Genomic DNA, 26,613 nt, shown 5'->3' with positions numbered 1-26,613 from the left:
ATTTAATTTTTAAAGGGACGATGTTCTTCAATATTCTAACCTGTAGCCGGTATATGTAACTCAAGTATGTTTTGTCCGTTCTGCCGTAACTACTAAGTCCATATGACATAATTGAATCAGCTAATGCGTTATAAAGCATCATCTTAGTCGTATACGTTAATCTATTCTTGACAATAAAAATATTTGCCAAAAATGATCTTAGCAAAGTCAAGTCAAAATATCTTTATTCCATAAAAATGCTTAACATTCACTTGGACATGTCATAAAAGATAAAAAAAAATGGAAAACAAAATAACCAAAAAAAATGTGCAATTTTGACTTGAAAAAAGCCCGTTCAAATGGTTGAGCTCATGAGAAGATACAGGCAAAGAAACTCATGGCCACTCTTTTTAAATGCCAACATTTGTTATAAATCACAATTAACAATTTTAACTTAGAAATAGAGCAACTCATTTCCAAACATCTTTATCGCGAACATAATCTTTAACAGAGTAATAAGCTTTTTGGCAGAGCCTGTGCTTTACCACTTTTTTAAATTTGTTCAGTGATAAATTAACCATGTCGTTTGGAAGTTTATTATAAAAGTGTATACTTTGACCTACGAATGAGTGAGACACTTTATGGAGCCTAGAGAAGGGCACAGCAAGCTTATTTTTATTTCTTAAATTATATTGATGGAGGTCACTGTTTTTATTAAATTTATTAATATTCTTATGCACATATACTAAGTTGTCGTAAATATATTGGGAGTGTAGTGTGAGGATGTTAAAGTCTTTAAATTTATTCCTTAGTGACTCCCGTGGACCCATTTTATAGACTGCTCGGACAGCCCGTTTTTGGAGCACAAAAATGGTATCTATGTCAGCGGCACTGCCCCAAAGTAATAGGCCGTAAGACATAATGCTATGAAAATAGCTGAAGTATACTAAACGCGCGGTGTCAACATCGGTCAGTTGACGAATCTTGCGGACAGCATACGCTGCCGAACTAAGTCTACCAGATAAAGTTTCTATATGCGGACCCCATTGTAACTTAGCATCTAATGTTATACCTAAGAAAACAGTTTCATTAACTACTTTAAGTTCCTTATTGTTCATCAAAACCCTGGTTTCTACTTGTTGAACATTCTTAGTAAAGAACCTGATACATTTAGTTTTACTACTATTTAAAAGCAAGTTATTGGCACTAAACCAGTGCAATATCCTAGAAAGAGCATTGTTTACATCGTCAATTTCCAATTGCTGTCTATTAACCTTAAAAACTAAAGATGTATCATCTGCAAACAACACCATTTCACAGATATCTCTCATAAGGTGAGGTAAGTCATTAATGTACAAAAGGAACAAAAACGGACCCAGAATAGAGCCTTGTGGCACCCCCAATGCTACAGGTGACCCGTGTGATAGTTTCCCGTTGACATTTACCTTTTGAATCCTATCACTTAAATAAGAAGTGAGAAGATCCAAAGCAATGCCTCTTATACCATAGTGGTGTAGCTTCCTGATAAGAGTTTTATGCTGCACACAATCAAATGCTTTGGGTAAGTCACAAAACACCCCAAAGGCATCACGTGACTCCTCCCAAGCCGCGAATACACTCTCTAATAATTTGACCCCAGCATCAGATGTTGACCTTCCACGAGTGAAACCAAATTGACCTGTGTGCAGTAATTTATTTTTATTAAAATAAGTAAGAAGCTGACTGAGTATCAGCTTTTCAAAAATTTTACTAAACGTAGGTAGTACTGAAATCGGTCTGAAATTTGTGGGGTCTTGCGTACTACCTGATTTAAACAATGGAGTTATTTTACTATATTTCATCAAATCAGGAAACACTCCACAATCAATACATCTATTAAAAATTGTAACTAAATCAGGAATCAAAATATCAATTAAAGAATTTATGATATTAACTGAGACACCCCACAAGTCGGCTGTCTTTTTCATACTAATTGATTTGAAAGCTACACTAATGTCTGAATAATTTACGTGACGGAAAACGAAACCATTATAAAATTCGGGAACATTGTCTTTAATTAACGATTCTGCAATAGTGGTGGAAGAACCTAAATCGTTTGATAGACTGACTGGGAAAGTAGAGAAAAACTTTTCAAATGCAATGGCCACTTCCAAATCGGAATCAACAATGTGACCGTCAATACTAAGTTTAAAATTAGAATCTTTCACCCTAGTTCTCCCAGTCTCGGCATTAACAACCTTCCAAGTGGCTTCAATTTTATTATTACTATTTCTGATTTTTGTTTTAATAAATAAAGATTTAGCAATTTTGCAAACTCTTTTGAAAATTTTAGAGTAAGATTTTAAGTACTCTTTAAACTCTTCACCACTATTAAACTGTTTTTCATAATATAACATATACAGTGTCTCCCTACTCTTATAAATACCTGCTGTGGCCCAGTCTCCAAAGATAGGACTATCAGTAATTGTAATCTCTTTGGGAGTAAATATTGAATGAAATTTATTAATAAAAGAGTAAAAAAAAGAATTGTACAAAGAATTGGGAGGTAAAGTTATATCTAAAACTAGTAAATTAGTTAGTAAACTAACTCTCATACGTTCCAAACGACTAGCTGTGACAGGTACAACAGCAATTCTTTCCTTAGCCACCTGTTTTTTCTTACTATAGAAATCTACTAGCTGACCAGAGTGGTCAGAATCCAATTTATTAATAATGCTTTTGTAGCATGGAATAATGTCAGTAAATATGTTATCTATACAAGTACTAGTCGTAGGAGTTATTCTGGTTGGCTCCATAAATAAATTAAGTAAATTGTGTGACTTAAAAAGACTTAATAAATTAATGGTGGGACTAAAACTTTCCAAAATATTAACATTAAAGTCCCCACACACTAACAAAGGCTTACCCGACTTGGTAAGTTTGCTTAAGGCCTCATCCATTACTTCTAAAAATAATTTTAAATTGGCGGAGGGAGGTCTGTATACACATATAACAATGAATTGCTCTAATTGAACACACGCTAATTCGATAGAACATTCTACAGAAAGGGACACAATATCTTTCCGTTCCTTGAACTTAAGGTTCTTGTTTAATATTATAAGCGACCCCCCGTGTATTGTGTTGATTCTACAGAATGAGCTTCCTACCTGGTGGTTTCTGAAATTAAACATGAGCTGGTTCACCTTTAACCAATGTTCAGTAATACACAAAATACTAATTTCCTCCGAGTTCATGAATAATTCCAGCTCTAGCTGCTTGCCCCCCGTCAAGCAACAGATGTTCTGATGAACTAATCTAATAGAATTAACATTTCTATTATTATTTTTGCACGGATATTGTGATGATGTGCAATGTGCGTGATTATTGTAATTTAATTGTAAAGCTGGCTGGATCAAATGGATATTTAATAATAAATTAGAGCTAGAGGTTGCTACCTCTGTTGTCTGAGAAATTAATTTAAATGTTGAGAAATGTCAACAGAGTGTAAATTATTAGACATAATGTCAGAATAAATTGGAATGTCAGTCTGATCAATAGAAGCAGTTGAAGTAGTAGCCAAGTTCTTGGCTGATAAGTCAAAATAATAGGATAGCACAGAAGCTATCTGTCTCTTAAACCTATGACCAAAATAATATTTACTTTGAGTCAAAAATAAAGTTTTACTAACTATTTTGTTAGTGTCAATTAAATGAAATTTGTCATTATATGTACTTATTGTGTGCAGAGTAGAGTTTAGCTTATATCTGTAATTATTTTCCGCTTCTGGCTGATTTTTACAATAAGGAAATGTAAACAAAATTATTTTACTTATATCTAAGTTTAATAATGACTTACAATACTCATTTAACGGTTTTTTGTTTAAATTTCCCCTATTACTTGATAATATAACAAGTTTGTCACACTTATTAAATTTATAACTTAAACTTCTCTGCATGAGAACTTCAAAGGATGCTGACGGATAACAAAAACTAACAGCTGACTGTCCCGGTAAACAAGAATTCAAAATTGAACCCATATTCCTTCCAATATCATCACTAAATAAAACTATGTTTTGTGCATTAACTAATGAACTAGGTTCATGAATTGATGCACGAAATGACTGCTGTGACCTGAACCTACTACTACTATTATTATGAAGGCTGTCACACAAGGGGTTGGTCAAGGGGACACACACCGGAGTACTTGCAGGTGATTGCTGTGATGAACGGGCACAATCACAAGAGTGATTGTTGATTAAGGAATCAAAACGTTCAGTGTTATTTGTGGACAGTGTAATAAGATTGTCCATCACCTTGGAATACTCTTGTATTTCGTTCAATGAATTGACATACTTTTTATTAAGTATATCAAGGGAGTCTTTTAAATAATTAATTTCACTTTGTAGCTTATCACATACATAATTAATATGCTTATGCCAGTTGAAGTTGTGATCAATAGTTAATCCTAAATATTTATGGGATAGTGCTACTTCAATTGAAGGACAGCCACAGTGGCTACTGGGGTTGTGCAAGCAGCAGTGAGTGTGAGCTATAAGACTACAATTCATATCGCTACCTGCTTTGAGGTTTGGAGAATGAATATGTATCAATTTAGTTTTTTGCGGATTTAATACTAAATGACTATCATGACACCATTTATTTAACATATCGAAATCTTCCTGTAATAACGTTATTCCTTCATTCACGTCTTTAGCAGCTACAAGCATACAAGTATCGTCAGCATATAGATAAGTTATACAATTGTTAAAAATTTTACTCATATTATTTATATAAGCTATAAAGTGTAAAGGCCCCAACACAGAGCCTTGAGCCGTGCCCTCCGAAACTTTTATGCTAGTGCTAAAACTGTCGCCTATTTTTACGCAATAACTCCTATCTCTAAGGTAATTTTCACACCATTTAAACAATGGACCCCGTATTCCGGTGTTTTCTAATCTTTGTGCAAGTATTTTGTGATCTAATGTGTCAAAAGCACGAGAAAAGTCAATAAACAGCGCCAAAACATGTAGTTTCTGATCCAACCACGTATTTACTTGGTCCGTAAATGTTGACAATAACATTGTCGTATTTTTACCTGGTCGAAAACCGTACTGCGTATCGTTCAGTATATCATTTTTTCCGTAAAACGAATAAATTTGATTACTTATAAATTTTTCAGTAATTTTATTTAACACAGAAGTTACCGTGATCGGTCTATAATTGCTGACATCATCTTGTTTTCCTTTTTTATAGACAGGTCTCACACAGCCAGCTTTTAATTCATCCGGGTAGGTGCCCATTTCAACGCTAGTATTAATAAGTTTTGCCAAAAGTTTACAGATTTTTTTCATCAATGCTTTAACTTCAAAACTTCTTATACTATCGATACCTGGGGCTTTATTAGCATTTAAATTTTTAATTAATTTTAACACGTCATTTTCAGATGCTTTTTTAAATTTTATGCTACAAATGGATGAATGATTATTATCTATTGTACTATCTAGTAATTTTAATTTACAATTTGGGATAATTTTTTTAACGGCATCTGAAAAACCTACTGCGAAGATTTGTGCAATCTTTTTCGGTGACAAATTAGTACAATTAAATGCCGACAACACTACTTCGTCAATTGACTTGCATATTCTGCCCGAGATTTTATTTAGTATATTCCACAGTTTTTTAGTATTCCCATAATTCATATTTATTTTGTTTTTAAGTAAGCAAAATTAATTTGAAAAAAAATTGAAAATTAAGTTTTTAAGTAAGCAAAATTATTTTGTTTTTAAGTAAACAAGTATCTCTATATGTGTATTTTATCACAATGAAATTAGCGGTTTGGCCCTGATTGCGTAAAAGATAGACAGACAGACAAACAGACAGACAGACAGACAGACAGACAGACAGAGTTACTTTCGAATTATTAATATAGTTATGGATATATTATTCTTACCTGGCTAAGACTCGATAGGTATCTCAACCTAATGTAAGGCAGCTTCACGCACGCTGTATCCCGCATGGGAAGGCAGAACGAAGCTAAAGTTAAGATTTTTTAACCGACTTCTGTAAGAAAAGGAGGTTATCAATTCGACTGTATTTTTTTTTTTTTTTTTTTTTAATGTTTGTTACCTCATAACTTTCAACAGGGTGGGCCGATTTTGATATTTTTTTTTTATTTGAAAGGTATAGCTTCCCGAATGGTCCCATTTTTTTTTGGTCCATGTCTGAGAATGGTATCCATGAGAAAATCACATAAGTCTTAAATTTGCATTATGCATGTGCGCGACTAATAGCCGAATAACTCAATGTCGCGCCAACCGATTTTGATGATTCTTTTTTTAACCGACTTCTGTAAGAAAAGGAGGTTATCAATTCGACTGTATTTTTTTTTTTTTTTTTTATTTTTTTTTTTATGTTTGTTACCTCATAACTTTTAACTGGGTGGACCGATTTTGATAATTTTTTTTTTATTTGAAAGGTATAGCTTCCCGAATGGTCCCATTTTTTTTTGGTTCATGTCTGACAATGGTATCCATGAGAAAATCACATAAGTCTTAAATTTGCATTATGCATGTGCGCGACTAATAGCCGAATAACTCAATGTCGCGCCAACCGATTTTGATGATTTTTTTTTATTTGAAAGGATACACTTCAAGGATAATTTGGTGAAAGTTTGGTTAGGTTTCGATTATGGAATCCGGAGAAAATTGAGAAAGTTTGTTTTTTTTGGTCAAAAATTAATTATACTGTAATACAAGCAAAAACTTTTTAAATTGATGTCAGAAGTGAGATTCCTGATCGTTGCATTTCTTTTCAACCAATTTCAAAAAAGAGGATGTTCTCATTTTCAACCAACTTCAAAAAAGGGAGATTTCGAATTCACCCGAATACTTTTTATGTTTGTAGTCAATATACCAAAATGTAACTTTGCACAAAAATAATAGCTAATTAAATGAAGTTTTACATAGAACAATCACAACCACTCGTTGACAACCACTACCACCACCATCACCACTCGTTCAAGAAGCATCATTTTAAGATCTACCCATCACTAAAAATCGTAAAACAAATTAATTTTTAACAAAAACAAAAACCGACTTCTAACAACGAACTAAAAAGTGAAAAATAATTATATAAAGATTTTATAATTTTGAAGTCGGTGTCAAACTAATGCTACAACACCTTTACTACAATATCTAATTACTAAGCCTGTTTGTTTTACTTGGCACCGACTTCAAAATTATAAAATCTTTATATAATTATTTTTCACTTTTTAGTTCGTTGTTAGAAGTCGGTTTTTGTTTTTGTTAAAAATTAATTATTTGAAAGGATACACTTCAAGGATTATTTGGTGAAAGTTTGGTTAGGTTTCGATTATGGAATCCGGAGAAAATTGAGAAAGTTTGTTTTTTTTGGTCAAAAATTAATTATACTGTAATAGTTGAAGTCGGTGTCAAACTAATGCTACACCACCTTTACTACAATATCTAATTACTAACCCTGTTTGTTTTACTTGGCACCGACTTCAAAATTATAAAATCTTGTCGTTGTTAGAAGTCGGTTTTTGTTTTTGTTAAAAATTAATTTTTATTTCCCACTACACCACCAATTTTTAATCATATTTACTTCTAAGTCTCCCAACAAAATACATATTTACTTGAAACCTCTATATGTACATAATATAATTAACACGCTATTAACAACTGCGAGTGTTTCATACAAAAATAATTACAATTTTCTTCATACACGCAACTCACGCACGCCAGTTTGTTCTACTTTTTATTGAAATAGGTTATTTTATTTTGTTTCAAGCATTTTTTATTAATAGGCAGAGAAGATTCTTAATTTTTCACCCGATTTTTAAGGAAAACGCCGAGTTCGTCTTTAGACTTTAGCCCAATTTCAGCCCAATTTTCAAGACATTGCTTGTTGAGTGGCGGAACTGAACGCCGGATTTTATCTAGTTACCAGAGCTTATAATTAATACATACAAGTGTATAGGCTATAGCTAGCTTTTATCAACTTTAATGCTTAGAGTAAATGCGTCAGTTTGTTTTGTAACTCTCGCAAGGGTCTATTTGATAAGGGATAAATATTTGTTTAATAAATTAGCTTTTACTTACATTTGCCTGTTTAGGTAATGTCCATATATATAAACCCTCGTACTAAATGCCCCTTGATTTATGGTAGGTTAATTAAAGCTATAGACCAGAGTCGTCAGAGTTAAAACACTCAGTTCGAAGAGAATCGAATCGAAAACCGACACAGACATTTAAGCTGCTTCTCCACGATGAACTCATCCTCTCAGATATTATTGCCCACTTGTATTTATTTTCATTTCCTCGCTCTAACGATGCAAAGCATCGGACACAGAAAATGTCTTAATGGGAACTAAATGTCTTAACACTAGGTTTCCAGGTTCCCAGCTTGATTTAATTAGTAATTTTCATTGAAACTGTAAATAAATTATTTCCATAAAACAAACAAGTGTAAAAACCACGTAGGTTGCTCTCAGAAAGTATCTTACTTGGAAGAACAAAGAAATCCTTAGGTAAAGCTTCCATTAATTGCATCCATATATCATCCTATAGATTAATGTTCTGATTACAGGAGATGAGGCAAACACCATCCACCGTAGCGATATATTGAGTGGATAAAGATTTATGTCTTTATTATACAGGATGATGCAAATTGTGCAAGGTATACTCGTAGATGGTATTTTATTCAATTTTCTCTTTTTTTTTGTAAATCACGCTGTATCCTGCTTTCAGCAGGTTATGTAAAGGAAACCTAATGTTAAGATATTTCGTTTTCGTTCAATTTTCGAGACATTGTGTCGAAAATGAAACAGAAACGTGGATTTCAACGCCGCGTTTTAGCTATACCTATATATTGTTATCAGAGCGAAAATTTATTTGTATTGTAATTTTTCACTTCTTACCAAATTTCATAATTGTAAGTCAACAGGAAGTGCCTATGTGATGTATAAATGCTCATTTCTTTTGTTTGGGTTGACTTAGAATTTTTTCTGTGCTCCGAGAATGTCGATACTTGATATTTATTTCAGCTTTACACTTTGAGACATGGTTTTGACAGGTGGATGGACATATATACATACATACAGACAACAAAATGATCCTATAAGGGTTACGTTCTTGTTTTTTATATACGGATTCTTAAAAAAAAAGAAACATAAAAAATTACCCACCCCATTCGTCTCTAAACCTTAGGTAGATGATAGAAACGACTATCTATTCTGTTTTGGTAGAACGAAAGCGTCACCGGAAAAAACACCGGACAATACCTTTGTAAAGAATGTTTTTCTTTTATTTATTTAGTTGGTTGGCAATATTCCAATTGCAACAATTGTATGTACTAATGGTGATATTAGATAATAGTTATGGGTTCGATTTTGCCTCTATAAAATATTTAGATATTTTTCTTAATGATTTTCTATATTAATACTTGTATTAGTGGGGACCGCCCATCGTGTGACTGTTCAATCCCCGCTCTGGCAGGCCACTCATTGTATTTATGGAAAGAAGAGAACGGAGTGATTAGAATACACTAAGTTTCCTCTGGCTACCATGCTATCCTATCCTATCCTATCCTATCCTATATATCTTATAAAACAAAGTCGCTTTTCGTGTCTGTCTGTTGTTTCTAACTCTTCTTCTTCTAAACCACCCAACGGATTTTGTTGCGGTTTTCACCATTAGGTCGAGTATTTTTCGTAGAAGGTTTATATATAGTTTATTATTTGTACATTCTTATGTAAATTAACATAAATACAATAAATATGAATAAAGTCCTACCCGTTGAGACACTTTCGCGCATGCGCTGCTTTAATGGTAAGTACTGCATGAAAAAAATGTACTGGAGTATTGTTCCTCTTAATAAGATCTACAAAAAAGTCCGCGACGGCATATTCGTTTCTTTTAAGAATAACGTGTAGTGATCATTTTTCTGTCTAAAAATAATAATTTCAATATATTTTTTATTGTGGGTCATATTTTTCCATAATGGTATTAATCCTTATCCTTTAAAATACTTTATTAATTTTCTACAATAAACGAAGATAAAATTTGCTTTTACACAATTTCGAAATTGCGAATAGTTTTAGAGAAAAACGCATTTAATTGTTGACACATCACGTCGTTGACACTTCAGCTGTATCGACTCAAGTTTTACTTATCCCTTACTCTCAGCATATAAATAAGTATATTAGTTACGTTGGCTATTTAATGTAGATCAAAACTGTCTTTCACTGTTTTTCATTTTAATAAGTACTTTAGAAGTTGTTACAATATCAAAAAATCCTTGCTGCGAAACGGCTCGCCACTCGCCATGCGCCCACCGCGCCCGCCTGCCTTACACGCATCGGTGGTTCAGTGGTAGAATGCTCGCCTGCCACGCGGGCGGCCCGGGAATTTTCCTCACAGGCAGCCACGTAGCTTCATCAGGGACAGAATACTTTCTTCAGCATTAACCACAAGCAAAAAAAACCCGCCTGCCTCTATAGCAACAAAGATTTAGATGCGTTTGCACGTGTTAGATAATTGGAGTTGAATGTATTATTTCAGCGCGATATATTTTTTGTAGTAGTTATTAGTAGGTAGGCTTTTGTTTATATCTATCTAAAAATAGTCATTTAAATATATTTTAATAAGTACTTGAAAAGATTAGTAGCACAGATTTAAAATTACGGTACCTACGAAAAAATCCTTGCTGTGTAAAACAATTGGAAAATCCTTATTGAAACTACGAAAATGCGGGTTGCATTAGGGTTTAATAAATTTAACATTATCTTAAGTGCTTTGCAATCATACATTATATGAATAATCCAGTAGTAAAAGCGGGCGAAGCCGCAAGGGGGTCGCTAGTATGTGAATAAAAGCGTGACACTGAAAAGGAAAATTTAATAAACAATAACAAATAAAAAAAACTTGAACGAAATTTTCTTCTGTACTGTATTAGAATTAATATTTTCATTAAAAAAAATATACAAATATTTTTATGAATATTGTGGTTCTTATATAAGTTTGTTGTAAAGCGAGATTAGTTCAGATTCACTCTTGATAGGACTGAGAAAAGGTTTTTTGTCATATCGAGTAATTTTTTAGCTTTACGCAGTAGGTATCCGGCATTTAACATAAATTAATGAATGAGAATTAATTATTTTAATATAGCCACTTTTCTAAGGCTAATTGTGGCGTTAAGTTCTGCTACTCAACGGAAACGCGAAAAGGGGAGAACAGAGTGTCCTAACACTGCCTAATCTCTGCCTACCCTGCTATGTGTGAGATAAAACGTGAAGCTAACAAAAAAAATATAAGGGGGAATAACAATTCATCGATAGCGAGCTTTCAATATTTTTTTGAAATATCGACAACTTGTCATATATACGACAATCCCTATTATATCTGTCAACAATAGAACACAATCTTTGCCCTCTCTTTGTTACATTTTTACAGCATTTACAATGTCCTCAGAGTGATATAAATTTTTGAATGAAACCGCCAAGTTTCATTTAAAATTTTACATATTATTCTTTTGTTATGATTTATAGCATAGTTATCGTAAAAATACTTAGAAAGTTATGGGGCGTATTCCATGGGCATAGCAAAGAGCAGGGCCTCCCCCCAGGAAGCTTACTTACGAAAAATTGCACCGAAAAAATAAATAGCATTTAAACGAATATAGCGCGAAACGAGACATAGCGCGGCGTTCAGTTCCGCCACTTAACATGCAACGCTTCAAGAAATCGGCGGAAAGTCGGGAACAGAAATGTCTTAATCGCGAACGGTGTTTCTTAATAACAGATCTCAGCTTCTCTCTCCTTCTGCCTACTCTGATATGTGCGGGATACAGCGTGAATTACTAAAAAAAAAATTTTCCCGTACAGTCAATTCAAACGACTTTGCGGGCTACAGCTTGTACTCAGTATGAATACAAAAGTCAGAATTTCATAATATTAAGTGATTCTTAATAAACGCCGAATGCGTGATATGTATGCAGATGAAATTGTTATATTATACATAAGGCGAGGCTATATTCAAATTTTAGTCAAATTTTGAACTAATCTTCTATAAAGCATTATAGCTTTACAAGAGGGCCGCCGGTATTTTCACTGTAACCCTTAAACTAAAAGATTGGAATCTTTTTTTTAACTTCTCACTCTAACCAGGTAGAGAGGGCGGGGCGCCAAACGCTACGTCTCTACATGCTTCTTTCGCTTCGACCACTATCGTCAATATGTACATGCATATTTTAGCTTTCTTCTTATAATGAAAACAATTTATGTTTAAACGAGTTAAGCGGCAACGCGATAGGTTGTGGATTCGTTCCCCCCCTGGAGAAAATACAGATTTTCTTGAAGCTGAAAAAAAAAGTATCAGTAGTTTCTGAAATTAACGCTCTCAAAACAAACTCTTTAGCCCTACAATACTCGTATTAGTATACATATAAAAAGATATAAAAACATGACATACTATCAGCATACACCTACATTAGCCTATTGGTCATACAGTCTATATATAAATAGCCACTAGATAGAACTCCCCTCTGAATACGAGAGTGAAGCCGCAAAGTAAAATATGCTTTTGTTTAACATTGCGTGGATGTTTTTGATTTTTGTTTATGAATGTAAAATGGATTGGTATGGATTGCAATGGTTTATCAGGTCAGGCCAGTCAAGATTTTAAATGGTAATCGATGAGGCTATAGCGATGCAGTGGTTTAGTGTCTGAGTGCGAACGCGGTGGTTATTGGTTCTTGGTTCTTCACTTGAGGAAGAGTTTTGTAGCTTTACGCCTTTTCCCAAGTAGTAAAGTCAACAAAGGAAAACTAGTGTTAGCACACTCCCTGTCCCACTTGCCGTTCAGTTTTCAAGATATTGCGTCAACAGAACGATAAGAATAATTAAAATATACAAATTAATGATCATATTAAAACTGTTTTCATTTCCACTCTTTGGTAGAACAAAGCGCAGCAGTTAGTTCCGCCACTCTATTAGCAACATTATAATTTCAGTCGGGAAGTGGAGAACAGTGAGGAAATACAAGGAAAGAAATTTTCAGTAATAATATTCCTTTTTATTACTTTCATATAAATACTTTTAATTATATTCAAACATTATAAAATTGATGAAGCTATAACGTTTTTGCACATTACTTTACTAATGACCCTTACTTTTTATTTTCTTCTCATGTTCCTCTCTAATATCATTTAAATTAACAATAAACGCCATCAAATCTTTCATATCAACATCTAATTTCACAATTTTCTCATACAATTTGAGATGCACGTACAAAGTTACAAATTCTTTAAGGTAAGTTTTTAAAGTATTATACATAACCATTTGCTGCCTCTTCAGGTTCATTAGAAGAGAAAAACAATAACCTATTCTATATTTAATATGGTTTATGTATTTCTTTCTCAATAATTGCGTATGCGGTAAATAGTACTGAGTTTGGTAGATAAATTGAGTCATCAATTGTAACACTCTGTAACGAATCCTATAGTTAACGCCGGCTTTGTAACGGTCGTCGTAGTTCGGCCAATATCTTCTTAATATGTTACCATCACCATCACCACCACCACCACCACCACTACCACTACTAGAATTTTGTATATAATGAAACCTTCTGGTTTGTACATTTATTTCGTCCACGGTATGCACAGTTTGTATAGGACCGATGTTAGTTTCAATTAAAGTTTTAATATCCAATTTACGTTTTCGCAAATTAAATTCGGCCATACTTAGATTTTGTGCGTCCTTTTCAATGAAATTTAGTTCATTTTCGGTTAGTATTTCAGAAATGACACTAGATTTTGAAATTTGTGTTGTCGTTTCGTACGGGACGCGTAATTGAGTATGTCTTTTGTTGGGCTTTGGAAGATTAAATTCCGGAAGTATCGACTCTATGAGATCATCCGCTTTTATTTCATATATTTCTTTTGTTTGTATTAAAGTTGCGTAAAAGCCTGGAATGAGAAATTATGATTGCACTTGTTAAATGATAAATATATGTATTTCTGTTAATTTTTAGCTTCTAGTTTTTCTTCTACTTTTCCGTTCCGTTTAGTTCCGCCACTCGTCACGTAATGCCTCAAAATTGGGGAGGAATATAAGAAACGGAGTGTCTTAACACTAGGTTCCCTCTCTATCCCGACTAAATTAAAGCTTGACAGAGATTTAGTCCACGATTATCGTTATCAATGAAACAGTGAATATAAATATTCGACATTTTAACTATTACATAAGTAAAATATATACATAATATAATCTTTTATACTCACACAATAATATTATAAGCGTATTATATACTGGATTAATAATAATTTTCATAATAACCAATACAAATTATAACAATACGAGTCGTTACATCGAATAGAATCGCCATTTACTTATAATTGTACGTACAGAATGAAATAAACGGGAAATAATGAGTATTTTATTGCTTTAATACTGATTAAAATGCAAAATTGTGTTATTTTTATACCAAAAATATGTTATTTTTCGTATAGGAATATATTTAGTTCAAGACTACCAGCACAAATCGTTCTTTATAAACGTGACGGTTGTAGATTCGATTCCAAGTCAGCGGAACGAATTATTTTCTTTTCCTCGCTAAACTAAACGCGGTTAAGTTCCACCTGCTCATGAGGCAATTCAAAAAATTGACTCTTGAGAATTAGGCAGAAAAATCTGTTTTTTAGAACTTGTGAACTTAGTGATTCGTTAGTGACTCATTTCTACACTTTCCACATTTGCCTATACATTGTGCGCTCAAAACATCGCAGATAGGTTAACGAGCTATAAGTTTCACTCAACTCTACCATAGAAGACCAGAAATGGGTCAACATAATTTAATAAAAATACGAACAGAATATAATTACATATAGCACAGATAAAAAGGGGGATGGGGGGAGATAGTATAATTCAAGCGTCCATTATTTCATGAAAGCGGTTAGGCATTTAAAAGAGCTCGAGCACGGAACTGTGAGAGGTATGAACTATTTCTATAGAATACAGACTATATTATAAATAATAATAATAATCATGTTTTATGTAAAAGCTTGATTTTTTTGTTTCTATCTATAAAGGCTATGGGTGTGGGTTCGATCCCCACTCGCTGGGATGGTTAAATTTCAAATATTTTCATTTCTCTGGTTGACAATGTGCCATGCGGCTATGAGTTCGATTTTTATTCTAGATTATGTTTTTTTCTTTTCTCGCTCTGGTAATAAGGCTCCACCAATCAACGCGCAATATCTGGAAAGTTTTTGGTGCTTAGGGAACGGATTGTCCTAATATTAGCTTCCCAGCCTAACCTACTATATGTGGGATACAGCGTGGAATTAAAAAAAATAATAAGAACAATAGATCTTTTAAACGGTGATAAATGCTCGGAATACCGCTATAAAAGCTCCTTTCCTTGCCTTGAAATATTGTCTTTGTTAATACGAATAGGTACATCGTTATGTATGCGTATTCATTTATTTTGTTTCATTTAAATTTTGGCTTAATTTGTAAAAACAAATAAAATTTAAATATTTTTCCTTCTGTTTACTTTCAATGCGATCCTTGCGGAAAGGCTAATCACTCTTTTATACGATTTGTAGACGCTTACGGTCGTGACCGTCGGGGGACAGAAGCGGACTCTAAACGCGACGGTTGTGGCTTCGATTCCTTAGGGGGGATCACAAAAAACACAAAAATTCTGCAAAAAAAAAATGCGGAACGAACTGTCTTAACACTCGGTTTCCTCTGCCTAGCCAGAGCCAGCTATATATGGAATGTAGTATGCTGCTCCATTGAGCCAAGGTGGCTTCTATAGTGATAGACATCATATTCCCCTCTACTCCCCCGAGTGGGATTTTAACCCACGATCGTTGCGTTACACGCCTGGGCTTCTACGATAAAGATAGCTAAAAAAAATATACCACAGACAGAAAAGTGACCTAATAAATACAAAGCGAACATATTATATCCATTATATCTCATACATTCGTTTCATAAAAATATTATGAAAGCTTCCACCCAGTACGAGTAACATTACGTAACACGGAATGAACTAGCTGTGTGTGTTAAATCGATGGTGGGTCACCGACACTATGACGTCACACTGAAACTCGGTTACACACTGAATAAATAAAGAGACGTCGACGCCGGAGTTAGCTAGGGTTAGCTTCGAATGCTTGTTTCATAAAGCCTTTATATTTCAGTATGAAAAACAAAGAAAATATAGTTTTTTTTTTTAATTCTTTTATATGTTTTTGTTTAGGACGCTTTTGGTGGTAGGTTCACACTCCGTGGAATGATTATGATTATATTAAAGTTTTTAGCTTCATGCTATTCTCTGATCTCATTAATACACTTCCGTTCCCCAATTTGAGTCCAAAATTATCACACGTGTTGAGCGGTGGCTCTCAACACCGCCCTTTGCCTTAATAACAGAGATGGGAAATGAAAATAGTAAATTATATTATTAATTTGAATTCGACCGAATGAGAATCGAACTTACAACTGTCGTCTTTACTATTAATTTAGTTTAGGAGGGCCTGCCTACCATGCTGTAAATCAATATAAATCTATGAAATCTGGACTATCGATGTATGAGACGTTAATATCAAAATTAGATATATATCTAGCAGCTTATACAAACGAATACACTTAGCATATTTTTTAATTATATCGAATGATGAAAAATTTTGAATTCATCATTCATAGACGTTGAATGATGAATTCAATTTTTTTTTCATTCTACGACAGCCCTATCTACAGATGCTTTTAAAAAGACGAAAAATATTGCACTATCAACAATTATATTTTCAAAATATTTTCTCTGTATCAATATTATTATTTTCCTACATGATATTTCTCTAGTATTATTTTGTTACCACAGCTAGAAAATGAACATTTAAAAAAAATCATTCTCTGGAGTGGGAGTAGAACCCATAAGCGTAGCGTTGTATTTTCCATTGAATTATAATCATTTCATGAATACGGAATCCTCGAAACACGAATCGACGAGACGAAATTTTTTCTCGACAAATCCTGTAACTCTACTACACATGGCCACAACCAAGAAATTATACGACCCATTAGTCACGATAAGGGTATAAAATATTCAGGTACGCTCTCGCCTTATAATATTTGTAAAAGGAATCCGTTTAGCAAGTCGTTAAGTCGAATTATACGCGCGGTTAACTTACAAGTATTTTATAAGATTGTCAACTTGACATTGACTGAAGTTGGTAATAAAATGGCGATTTTCAAGATAGTTTTACTATTCGGCAATAAACAGATGAAAACTAGTCCAGTCTTACTTTTTTTAGCTTCAAGCTCTATTCTAAATAAGAGGATAGGCAGAGGGAATAAGTGTTTAGAGTCCTCTTTCCTCAAAAATTTAGAGTCATATTGTACTGAGTGTCGAAACTGAATGCATCTTACTTTATCTTCTTTTTAATTATTATACTAGTAATAAACAATGTGGCAAAAGAAGAACTTAAAGACAGCGTTTTGATGCTTCTTCCACTCTAACTATCCTCCAACATAAAGTATAAACCGTGAAACTAAAAAAAATATAACTAAATATTTAACTAAATATTGTTAGCGTACTCGTGTAAAAGTGGGTAGATTTAGATGAAAAAGACAATAAAAGCAGTGGAATTGTGTCAAACGGGAGCAGTTGCTTGTAGACGGAAGCCCTGATAGGAAGGTATCTAGTGTGTAGTGTTGTCATTGAGTGATACATGTCACTTATTGTAATTACGTGGAACCTTTGTCCGAGTACGTTGGAAACATATAGACGGTATGTATTTTAATCGTGTTTATTTTAAAAACGTCAACCGCTTCCGTTTTCTAACAATATAATAATTATTCATAATTTCCTACTACCAACTCCCAGTATATTTATCACTATAATTTATCACGGAAGTGTTTAGAGACCTTACATTATATTTTACATTAGAATTTTACCCCAAACAAAGCTAGGTGACTGGCGAGGACCTTTAAATTATACAAACCATTAATCATTGCGTACAATGTTGCTGAAATGCAAATATTCTAGAGTATTAACATAATAAATCATATATTTATTTCATTTGATTATTTTAACTAAATGGGACATAAATAAATGAAGTAGAATTATTATTATTATTATATTGTATTGAAAATATTAATATAGTTCTACTAACTGAAGAATATATATATTTTTCTATATAATATAATATCTTTTTATATACATATATCTTAAAAAGTGCAAAAACGTCATTGTTACGGCAAAGTGCTAAAAACATAGCCTCAAACCGCCATTCACAAAAACTTAATTGAGAAAGCCATTTCTTAAAAGTGCCAACTATTAACATTTTCAAAATGAAATAAATGTACAGAAAAACATTTGATTTATACTGTAAATATATAAATTAGGTAAAACAACCCAAAGTTGTTTTTCATTCTAACGACCAAAGTAATATCTCTAAAAACATTACTAATTCATGAAAGTCCAAACAAATTAAAATGATGCGAAACATTTCTATAAACGTTTTATTTAAGTTAAATTTTACATGATGATGGATATCGTAAGTACTTTATGTAAAGCCTACTTAGAGGCTCGCCGTGGTGCAGTACCTACAAGCTCACGATTGTAAAGGCGACAGGTTGTGGATTCGATGTCATCACTGATAACGAGGCAAAGCGCGACGATGAGTTTTGCCATTCAGCAAGGCGTCCAGAATTCGGCGGAGAGTGGGAAACGAAAGTGTCTTGTAGAGAACGCTAGGTTCCCAGGTTCCTCCTGCCTTCGATGCTACGTGCCGGATAAAATGTGACGCTTAAACGAAAAAAGATACAACTACAAACTTTTTTAGACAGAACCCAGTTATTTTTTTCTTTATTTTTAGCATATATAGAGGAGGCGTTATGTAATAGATATAAGAATTCTTCAGAGTGCGATTTGAATGACCATCGAGGTCAGTCAGACATTTTATATATGTATATAAAACAAGCGGAAAACTATTAATAATTTACCTTAACGCTTAGGCAGTGGGAACCTAGTGTCAAGATAACCGTCCCGTTCGTAACTTTCCGTCCAATTTTCGAGACATTTCGTTGCACAGCAAGAAAATGAAAATAATTAATTCTACCGAGTGGGAATAGAACCCCCCCACGTTGTAATTATAAGTTGAAATAAATTTCTGTCTCTTATTTGTTATTCTATTTCGAATAATGATTTTTTAATGAATGATTAATGTTGCCACCGGACCTCTGTCGAAACTTGGAATTATAGAAAAGGCTTAAATAACTGGCAACATTTGGAATTGGCGGGAAATGAAATGTCATCTGTACAAAATGGCGGGTCCCTTTTTTGTCTCTATACACTGTTTTTTTATGATATTTAAAGTTATCTCTCGTGTAATTTATTATACCTCTTAGTCATGAATAATGGAAAATAATATATTACGATAAAAACGCTTCAAAGAAGTGATTAATTATGGACTGCGGTGTTGTTAGATATTCTAAAGGTATTCTTTTTTTATAGAGATTCTGATTAATATTCTATAATATTAATATAATATTAATAAAGATAAACGTGCTACAATTTACAATGTTGTAAATTATAATACGAGGCCATTGTAGTAAAGTGGGTCAGCATCTGAGTGTATACACGATTCATTAAGTAATGCTTCCAAAATTAGGCAGAAAGTGGGGAGCGGAGTGCCTTAACACTAGGCTCTCTCCGCCTACTCTGATACATGCGGGATACCCTGAAGATGAATGAATGTAAATGAAGTTACGGGCGGCATTTATATAATACTAGCGGACCCGGACGCGGCTTCGCCCGCTTGAACTATATGAATATTTATTTAATATAGGGCCTAATATTGCTCAAGCGGATTACTTAAGCGAAAACGTGTTTTAACAAATCTGTAAGTTTCATAAATATATATTCAACCATATGGGTATGTTTGTAGAACTATAGAAGGAAGAAAAAAATACGTCTCCACTTTACATGTAAGGAAGATCCAAAAAACACATGTTTCTAGCATAATAAGTCTCTAAGTTATATTGCTGTCAGACGGACACGACAGAATCTTAAATTACTTTAATACTACTTTGTAAACAATATTTTTCGTCTTTCCATTATTTGCAAAAATAAATAGATTTTGTGGACTTGACACGCGTGAGCAAGCCACATATAGCTGGCCGTGTGAGAAACATTGTTTTTCCAAATGAATGCCAGCTACCTTAAGTGTTTGTCCCTGAGCTTTATTGATGGTGATCCCAAAAGCAGGTTGTAAAGGAAATTGTAACCTTCTAAATTGAAAAGGCAAGTCCGTAGGTATGATTGGTATACGGGGTATTAACACATTATCTCCTTTGAACTTGCCACTAATTATAATAGCCGTGATTATATTTTGTCCAAGGTGCGCAATTTGCAAACGTGTTCCATTGCACAACTTAGGTGCATCGAGATTTCTCATTAAAAGTACTGGAACCCCCGTTTTTAATTTTAATATATGAGAAGGCACTCCTGATAAATTCAGAGAGTTCAGGAATTCTGTTGGGTATGTAGTATTCTCGTTTGGGTCCATCACAGTATCGACAGACATATACTGCACATCATCTCCTTCGATTTGTGACATAATTTTTTCATTAATTTTTTGTACAATATCATTTGTTGGCGCTAAAATTGCTCTTGCACATAGCCAATCTGCATTTTCTAAATTTTTTTGTAAGTCCGGATAAACTTCGCTTATTAATTCATCAGTACTGTGAACAACATTGCAGAAATTTGGTTGTAATGTGATCATGCCATTATGATCTTTGTATTCACGGTCTTCACCAATTTTAAGTAAAGCTTCAGCATAATATCCTGATTTAGTGTCGTTGTGTAGGTATACTCGCATATTTGTTTTTAAGCTATATTTTTTTACATGTTGCCACAAAGTTGATGTTTTTAAACAGGCATTGATTGTATCAGCAGGTGTACCTTTTGTTATTACTGGTAACGTTTGCCTGAAATCTCCTGCTAGCAATATGGTCATTCCTCCAAACATAGTTGGTTTATTTTTTATATCCATCAAAGTTTGATTTAGAGCCTCGATCGCCCTTTTGTGGGACATTGTGCACTCATCCCAAACCAACAACTTACATTTTTGCAACATTATTCCACGATCACTATTTTTACTGATATTGCAAATTGGTGATTCTTCATGAGCTAAGTTCAACGGTAATTTTAATACCGAGTGCGCTGTGCGGCCACCGTCAAGTAATGTAGCAGCTATACCGGATGAAGCTACTGCAACGGCAACTCCTTTATCGTACCTAATTTGGGCCAAAAGTAAATTTAAAAGGAAGGTCTTGCCAGTGCCGCCAGGAGCATCTAAGAAAAATAACCCGCCTTCACTATTTTTAACGTTTCGTAAAACTTCCTGGAATACTATTTTTTGTTCTGGATTCAAATTTGGAATGTTTTCAGTGAGCTGCTGTTGTAGTATAGTAGTATCATAACTCATTTCTCGTATCAGGTCATTCATAACATCTCCATTTCGAGTTGGTCTAGTTAATCCAAACTCGGACAAATATTTTCCAGTTATTATAATTACTTGGTCTTCTACTTTTATGAGGGCTTCGTTGTAGATATAATCATTATACGTGCCATTAGTTTCGGGGAATCTGTGTAATATATCTTCAGCCATATTATTTTTATATTTATCCCACATTCTTTGCGGATTTGAGAGCCCACAGATTGCTATTAATATGGAAAATAGCTCTCTAAGTTTGCCAGCTGATCTGCATAGTACGGCCTCTTCCAAAGTTTCGTCCCAATGATTATCATTTTGTAATAGCCCTTTTGCCTCACACACTTCCCTGAATGTTGAAAGCACCTGATCTTTGTGTTTTTTAAGATCCGCAAATGAAGTTGGTCCTCGTACATTATGTAATAACATTCTTAAACACAAACACTCTATATTGGTGACATGCACGGTGTAGACTCTGCCTAAAGCATCTCCAGATTTAATGCCTGGCCAATTTAGAACAGGGATTCCTTGGACTCGGCGTTTCCATTCTTTTTTGGATGTATTCCAAGTATAATATCTAGGGACGTCCACGTACAGAAGAGTTTTAGCGAAATTATCTTTAGTGCAAAGATCAAAAAAGGCGGTAAGAGTCGTTTTTGGCGGGTTCGTAACTCGATCTTGAAAGTTATTTTCGTTAAAATATACCCTTTCACCATTTTCTAAATGTACATTCAGGTGTGTTACAGTGGGATGCCTTTCATGTAGAGGAAAACGCAAAAGCCGCCAAACTGCCTCATTGGTGCTGACATACCGACCGCACTGATATGTGTGTACCTCATCGATAAGATTGGTAGGATCTATGTTTTTGAAATTGAAAATTGCTTGGTCTCTTCCTTTATTTATATATTTGCATATATATTTTATAGCCCGCACGCACGCATTGATATGGGCATTAAATAATTTGGTCAAAATTGGGGAGTAAGGTACTACCCACCTGTTATCAACATTAATATTACTACCGTTTCTTGATTTTATTACCGCTATCTGACCTCCATCATCTTGCGACCTACGACGGTATAAGGGATACCCGTTTTCATTATGCACTGTATCTTTTTGAAGCTGGCGTGGAAAGTTTTTTGTGCATCTTCCATCTTTCATGCAAGAGGAATAAGGGCTTAAAGAGCCACATGGACCGTGAATCATATTCTTAAGAACGATATCGTATAAACCCTTGTCATATGTCGGATCAGGTATTTCTGCGCAAATAATGTTGTCTATCTGTTCAGGTCTTAACTTATTAACCAACCATATTAAAATGTGAACGTGGGGTAAGCCACGTTTTTGCCATTCTATGGAATACATAAAACATCGGACTTCCCCATATATATTTCCCTTGATCATAGTAGACATAAGTTTTTTTACCTTTAATCTGAAAACCCTTGCAACAATATCATGTCTGTCAATCGCAGTCTGTCCTGGTAAAAACTCATCTACTATCTCGTTCCATGTTGGGTTACACGTAAAAGTTATGAATAAATCGGGACGACCATATGTACGCACATAGGCAAACGCGTCTTGAGTATACTCGTGAAGATATCTTGGACTATTTATAAAAGAGGAGGGTAAAATTACCATTTTGCCTATATTGTTTGCATTGACATTTGCGTCATTGGCGATTGCGTCCTGAAGGTGAATGTAACTTTCTGCTCTCAACTTGGATTGGTTTAAGGAGATGAATCGCAAACGTTCACTTTCAGTTTTCACATACATATCGACATAAAATTGATTGGCTAATTGTTTACATCGATGCAAGACATTAAAATCATTTTCTCTTATCATCATATAGTATGCATAGAAATCCATACAGGACACCTTTTTATTCGGTATGGAAATACCAGTAACAGGGTTTACTTGCGATATTTGAAAATGATATCCTTCTTGGCCCTTACTAAAAATTATTGGATATTGAAGTGCGTCATAATATTTATGTGTATCTGGCACCCTCGTTAGTTTGTCATCACGGGCATGTATAATGATGTCACGTGTTGCAAATTGTTCACCTGTAACCATTGCTGCAACTTCATTGATCAGAGGTGCATTGTAGCGTCTCTGATGTTGCCCGTCTGGTGTACGATCTGGATGCATAATTATCTTATAATCTTCTCCTGGCAGTCTTTCCAGAGCAGTCTTAAAAGTAATTATAAGTCGATTATGTTCGTGTAACATTCGCTGAATTTTCAGAACAGTGGCATTCTCTACTCCTTGAATATTTTCACACCTCCGGTCTGTTTCAATGCTTTCATCGCCCATAAAGTAAATTTGTAAAAATTTATGTTGATTGTTTTTTGGCGGAAGCAAAGAACCAATTCTATGATAAACTTGCCCTTGAATGTTAAAAGTTGGCGAAAAACCTGGCATAACAACTTCTTTGTCTACACCAAATGAAGTCATTTGAAAACATGAGTTATATTTTCTAATTTTATTCAGAAATCTTTTTGACTCCAATGTTTCGTACAGAAATAAGCTTTTAAGGGGCTCTTCTGGCTCACCAAGAGATGGAAGAGTAACTTTACCCCCAGAACAGCACATACCAGCAGTTTCTTCTTTCCATTTTAATGCATTGCAATGTGTACATTTTTTATTCATTCCTCCTAATATTACTAATGGATGGTTGACATAGTCAATTAATGGACAATAATCAAATGCAGCTTCATTAAATGCTTTCCATGTGCTAAGAGTAAAAGCATGTCGTCTCTCAGTCTGTTGGTCGGCGACTATAAGACGCCTTGCTTGTGATGCTGCAGGCGTCTCAGCAGCGATACGGGATGCATGACGTTGGGCATCTAAATTCCGACGTGTTTGTAACTGCTCGATTGTCTCTGTAGATCTAACTAACCTATGGCGGCCTAAATCTAAATTTCGCCGTGTTTGTGACTGCTGTAGTGTTTCAGTAGATCTTACTGATTTATGGCGGTCGGTATCTAAATTTCGTCGTGTTTGTGACTGCTGTAATGTTTCAGTAGATCTTAGTAATTTATGACGATCAGAATCTAAATTCCGACGTATTTGTGTTTGTTCCGACGTTTCGCCGGCTCTCACTAATGCATGACGACCAGTATCTAAATTCCGACGTGTTTGTGTTTGTTCCGACGTTTCGCCGGCTCTCACTAATGCATGGCGACCAGTATCTAAGCTTTGACGTATTTGTGATTTCTCTAAAGTCTCTCTCAATCTGAAAGACGCATGACGCTCTGCATCAATGGACCGCCGGACTGTAGATTGTTCTAAAGTTTCCGAATTTCTGTAAGATACCTGACGCTGTGCATCTTGAGCCCGTCGCTCTTGAGACTCCTCGAGAGATTCTTGGAGCCGAGCTAATTTTGCATGTCGAACTCTTTTTAAATTACGCGATAAACCAGACTTACGTTTACCGGGCATTTTTCCAAGCTAATCAAATAATCAAGTTGGTACTTCAAAAATAACGAAAATATATTCAATAATTGCAACTGCTAACAATTTAATACCTACCTGAATAATCAAAATTGACAAAAGATTATGTGCTAAAACAAATAAACCTTACGTTGAAATCGAATTGAAAGTTAAAATAAATCGATAAATTAATAAAATTAACAAAATAAGGACTTTGGATTAAGCAAAACTAAAACTATTAATAAGTAAAACTAAAAACAATTATAATACAAATTCTTTAACATTTAAATTATGTTACGTTCTTTCTTGAACAATAAAACTTTATTTTTTTTTCAATTTTGTTGAAAATATAAACTTAAGAAAAAGTCACGAAATATAACCTAAATATTTAAATTAAACCGAAAGAAATAAGAACTAAGAGAAATAAAAGTAAAAAGCCTCGGTAATTAGCATGAATAAACAAAATAAAAAAAGTAAGGAAAATTCTTAATATTAGAAAAAATACCTAACTAATACCTAATTAATATAAAGAAAAGAATAATAAGGAAACGAACAAAAAAAAAACAAAACCAACTAAATTATCAACTTAAAAAAATATATATATTTAATAATAATATTTATAAGTAAACAAAGCACTTAACCTAACCAAGAAATAAAAAGAAACCTAACTAATCTATAGTAGATAAGTGAAGATATTAAACAACAATATGAATTAATGACAAACACAGAACAATTGAGAATATACGAATTTTTGACACAACCATCAACGACGTCTGCCCTCACGTGTCTGCCCGTTTGGGCCCGTCATCCCGTAAACAATCCCCCGCACCCCCGCACCCACACACACCGTAGGTGTAGCCTGAGAGATTTTGAATCTATGATGTCTTTATTTATTTAAATGATGTACCTACTGTAACTACTATTACGATCTATATGAAATGACCAAACGTGACTTTTATATTTCTTTATTTATTTATCCCAAGATCTTCAAGTATCACTTATTTTTTTAAATTATGTTTTTATATTATATATGTATATATAGTATATATAAATGCGAACCAGGACGCGGCTTGGCCCGCTTGAACTATATGAATGTTTATTAAATATAGTTATGAAATTATTTTCAGTTTTTAATAGAATTAGTAAGAAAATTTAAGCCTAAATAATCAAAATAAGCTAAAATAGAATAATAAGTGGAGGCTTATCATTTGATAAGCAGGCAGAGTCCACTCTTTAAAATTTCTTCAATCTTTAAATAAATATACTGATTGTGTCTCCTGTTAGAATTCTAAATATTTTTTAATTTTTTTTTTAACACATACTGTATTTTGTTCTTAGTAATAACAAATAGAATAATGATTAAGTTTTTTTAAAGTTTTAATAAGTACAAATTTTTGTTACCAATTATCGCATCCCTCCTGTAAACATTTAAATTTATTTAATGTTTGTGATTTAGGATGAGGCTGAACAGCACTGTAGACAACACGTCTCCACCTCCAGCCTCACTCTTTTTACCGTTTTGTTTTCTTTTTACTTGTTTATTTTTTTTTGTTTTGTTTAATTTTGTAGTTGTATTATTTTAAATTATCTTAGTATAGTTAGTCATAAAACGGTAATAAACTTATTTTGAATTTGAATAAAAAATATCCGAGTAGTTGAAATGAACATACAAAAGAAGTAAAAGTAACTAAAGGAAATT

At 33.7% G+C, this 26,613-nt stretch overlaps 2 protein-coding genes across 5 annotated transcripts in view; one reads left to right on the top strand and one right to left on the bottom strand.

Moving 5' to 3' along the window:
- The window catches only part of LOC146537473 (uncharacterized), a 223,246-nt gene that overhangs the window by 103,565 nt on the left and 93,068 nt on the right, over positions 1–26,613 (top strand). The window lies entirely within an intron of this gene.
- On the bottom strand, positions 13,132–24,923 carry LOC146537474 (uncharacterized). The gene is made up of 2 exons (XM_085188167.1): positions 20,180–24,923; positions 13,132–13,940 (listed from the first exon to the last, which is right to left on the bottom strand). The coding sequence occupies exons 1-2, from the start codon at positions 24,921–24,923 to the stop codon at positions 13,132–13,134; spliced, it is 5,553 nt and encodes a 1,850-aa protein (XP_085044293.1).

The sequence above is a fragment of the Heliconius melpomene genome, chromosome 7 (genome assembly GCF_056956725.1).
Source record: "Heliconius melpomene rosina isolate 202511_hmr_F chromosome 7, ASM5695672v1, whole genome shotgun sequence".
In the NCBI taxonomy this organism is placed as follows: domain Eukaryota; kingdom Metazoa; phylum Arthropoda; class Insecta; order Lepidoptera; family Nymphalidae; genus Heliconius; species Heliconius melpomene.
The sequence above is the reverse complement of the archived record's forward strand: the minus strand, read 5'-3'. Positions and strand labels throughout refer to the sequence as shown.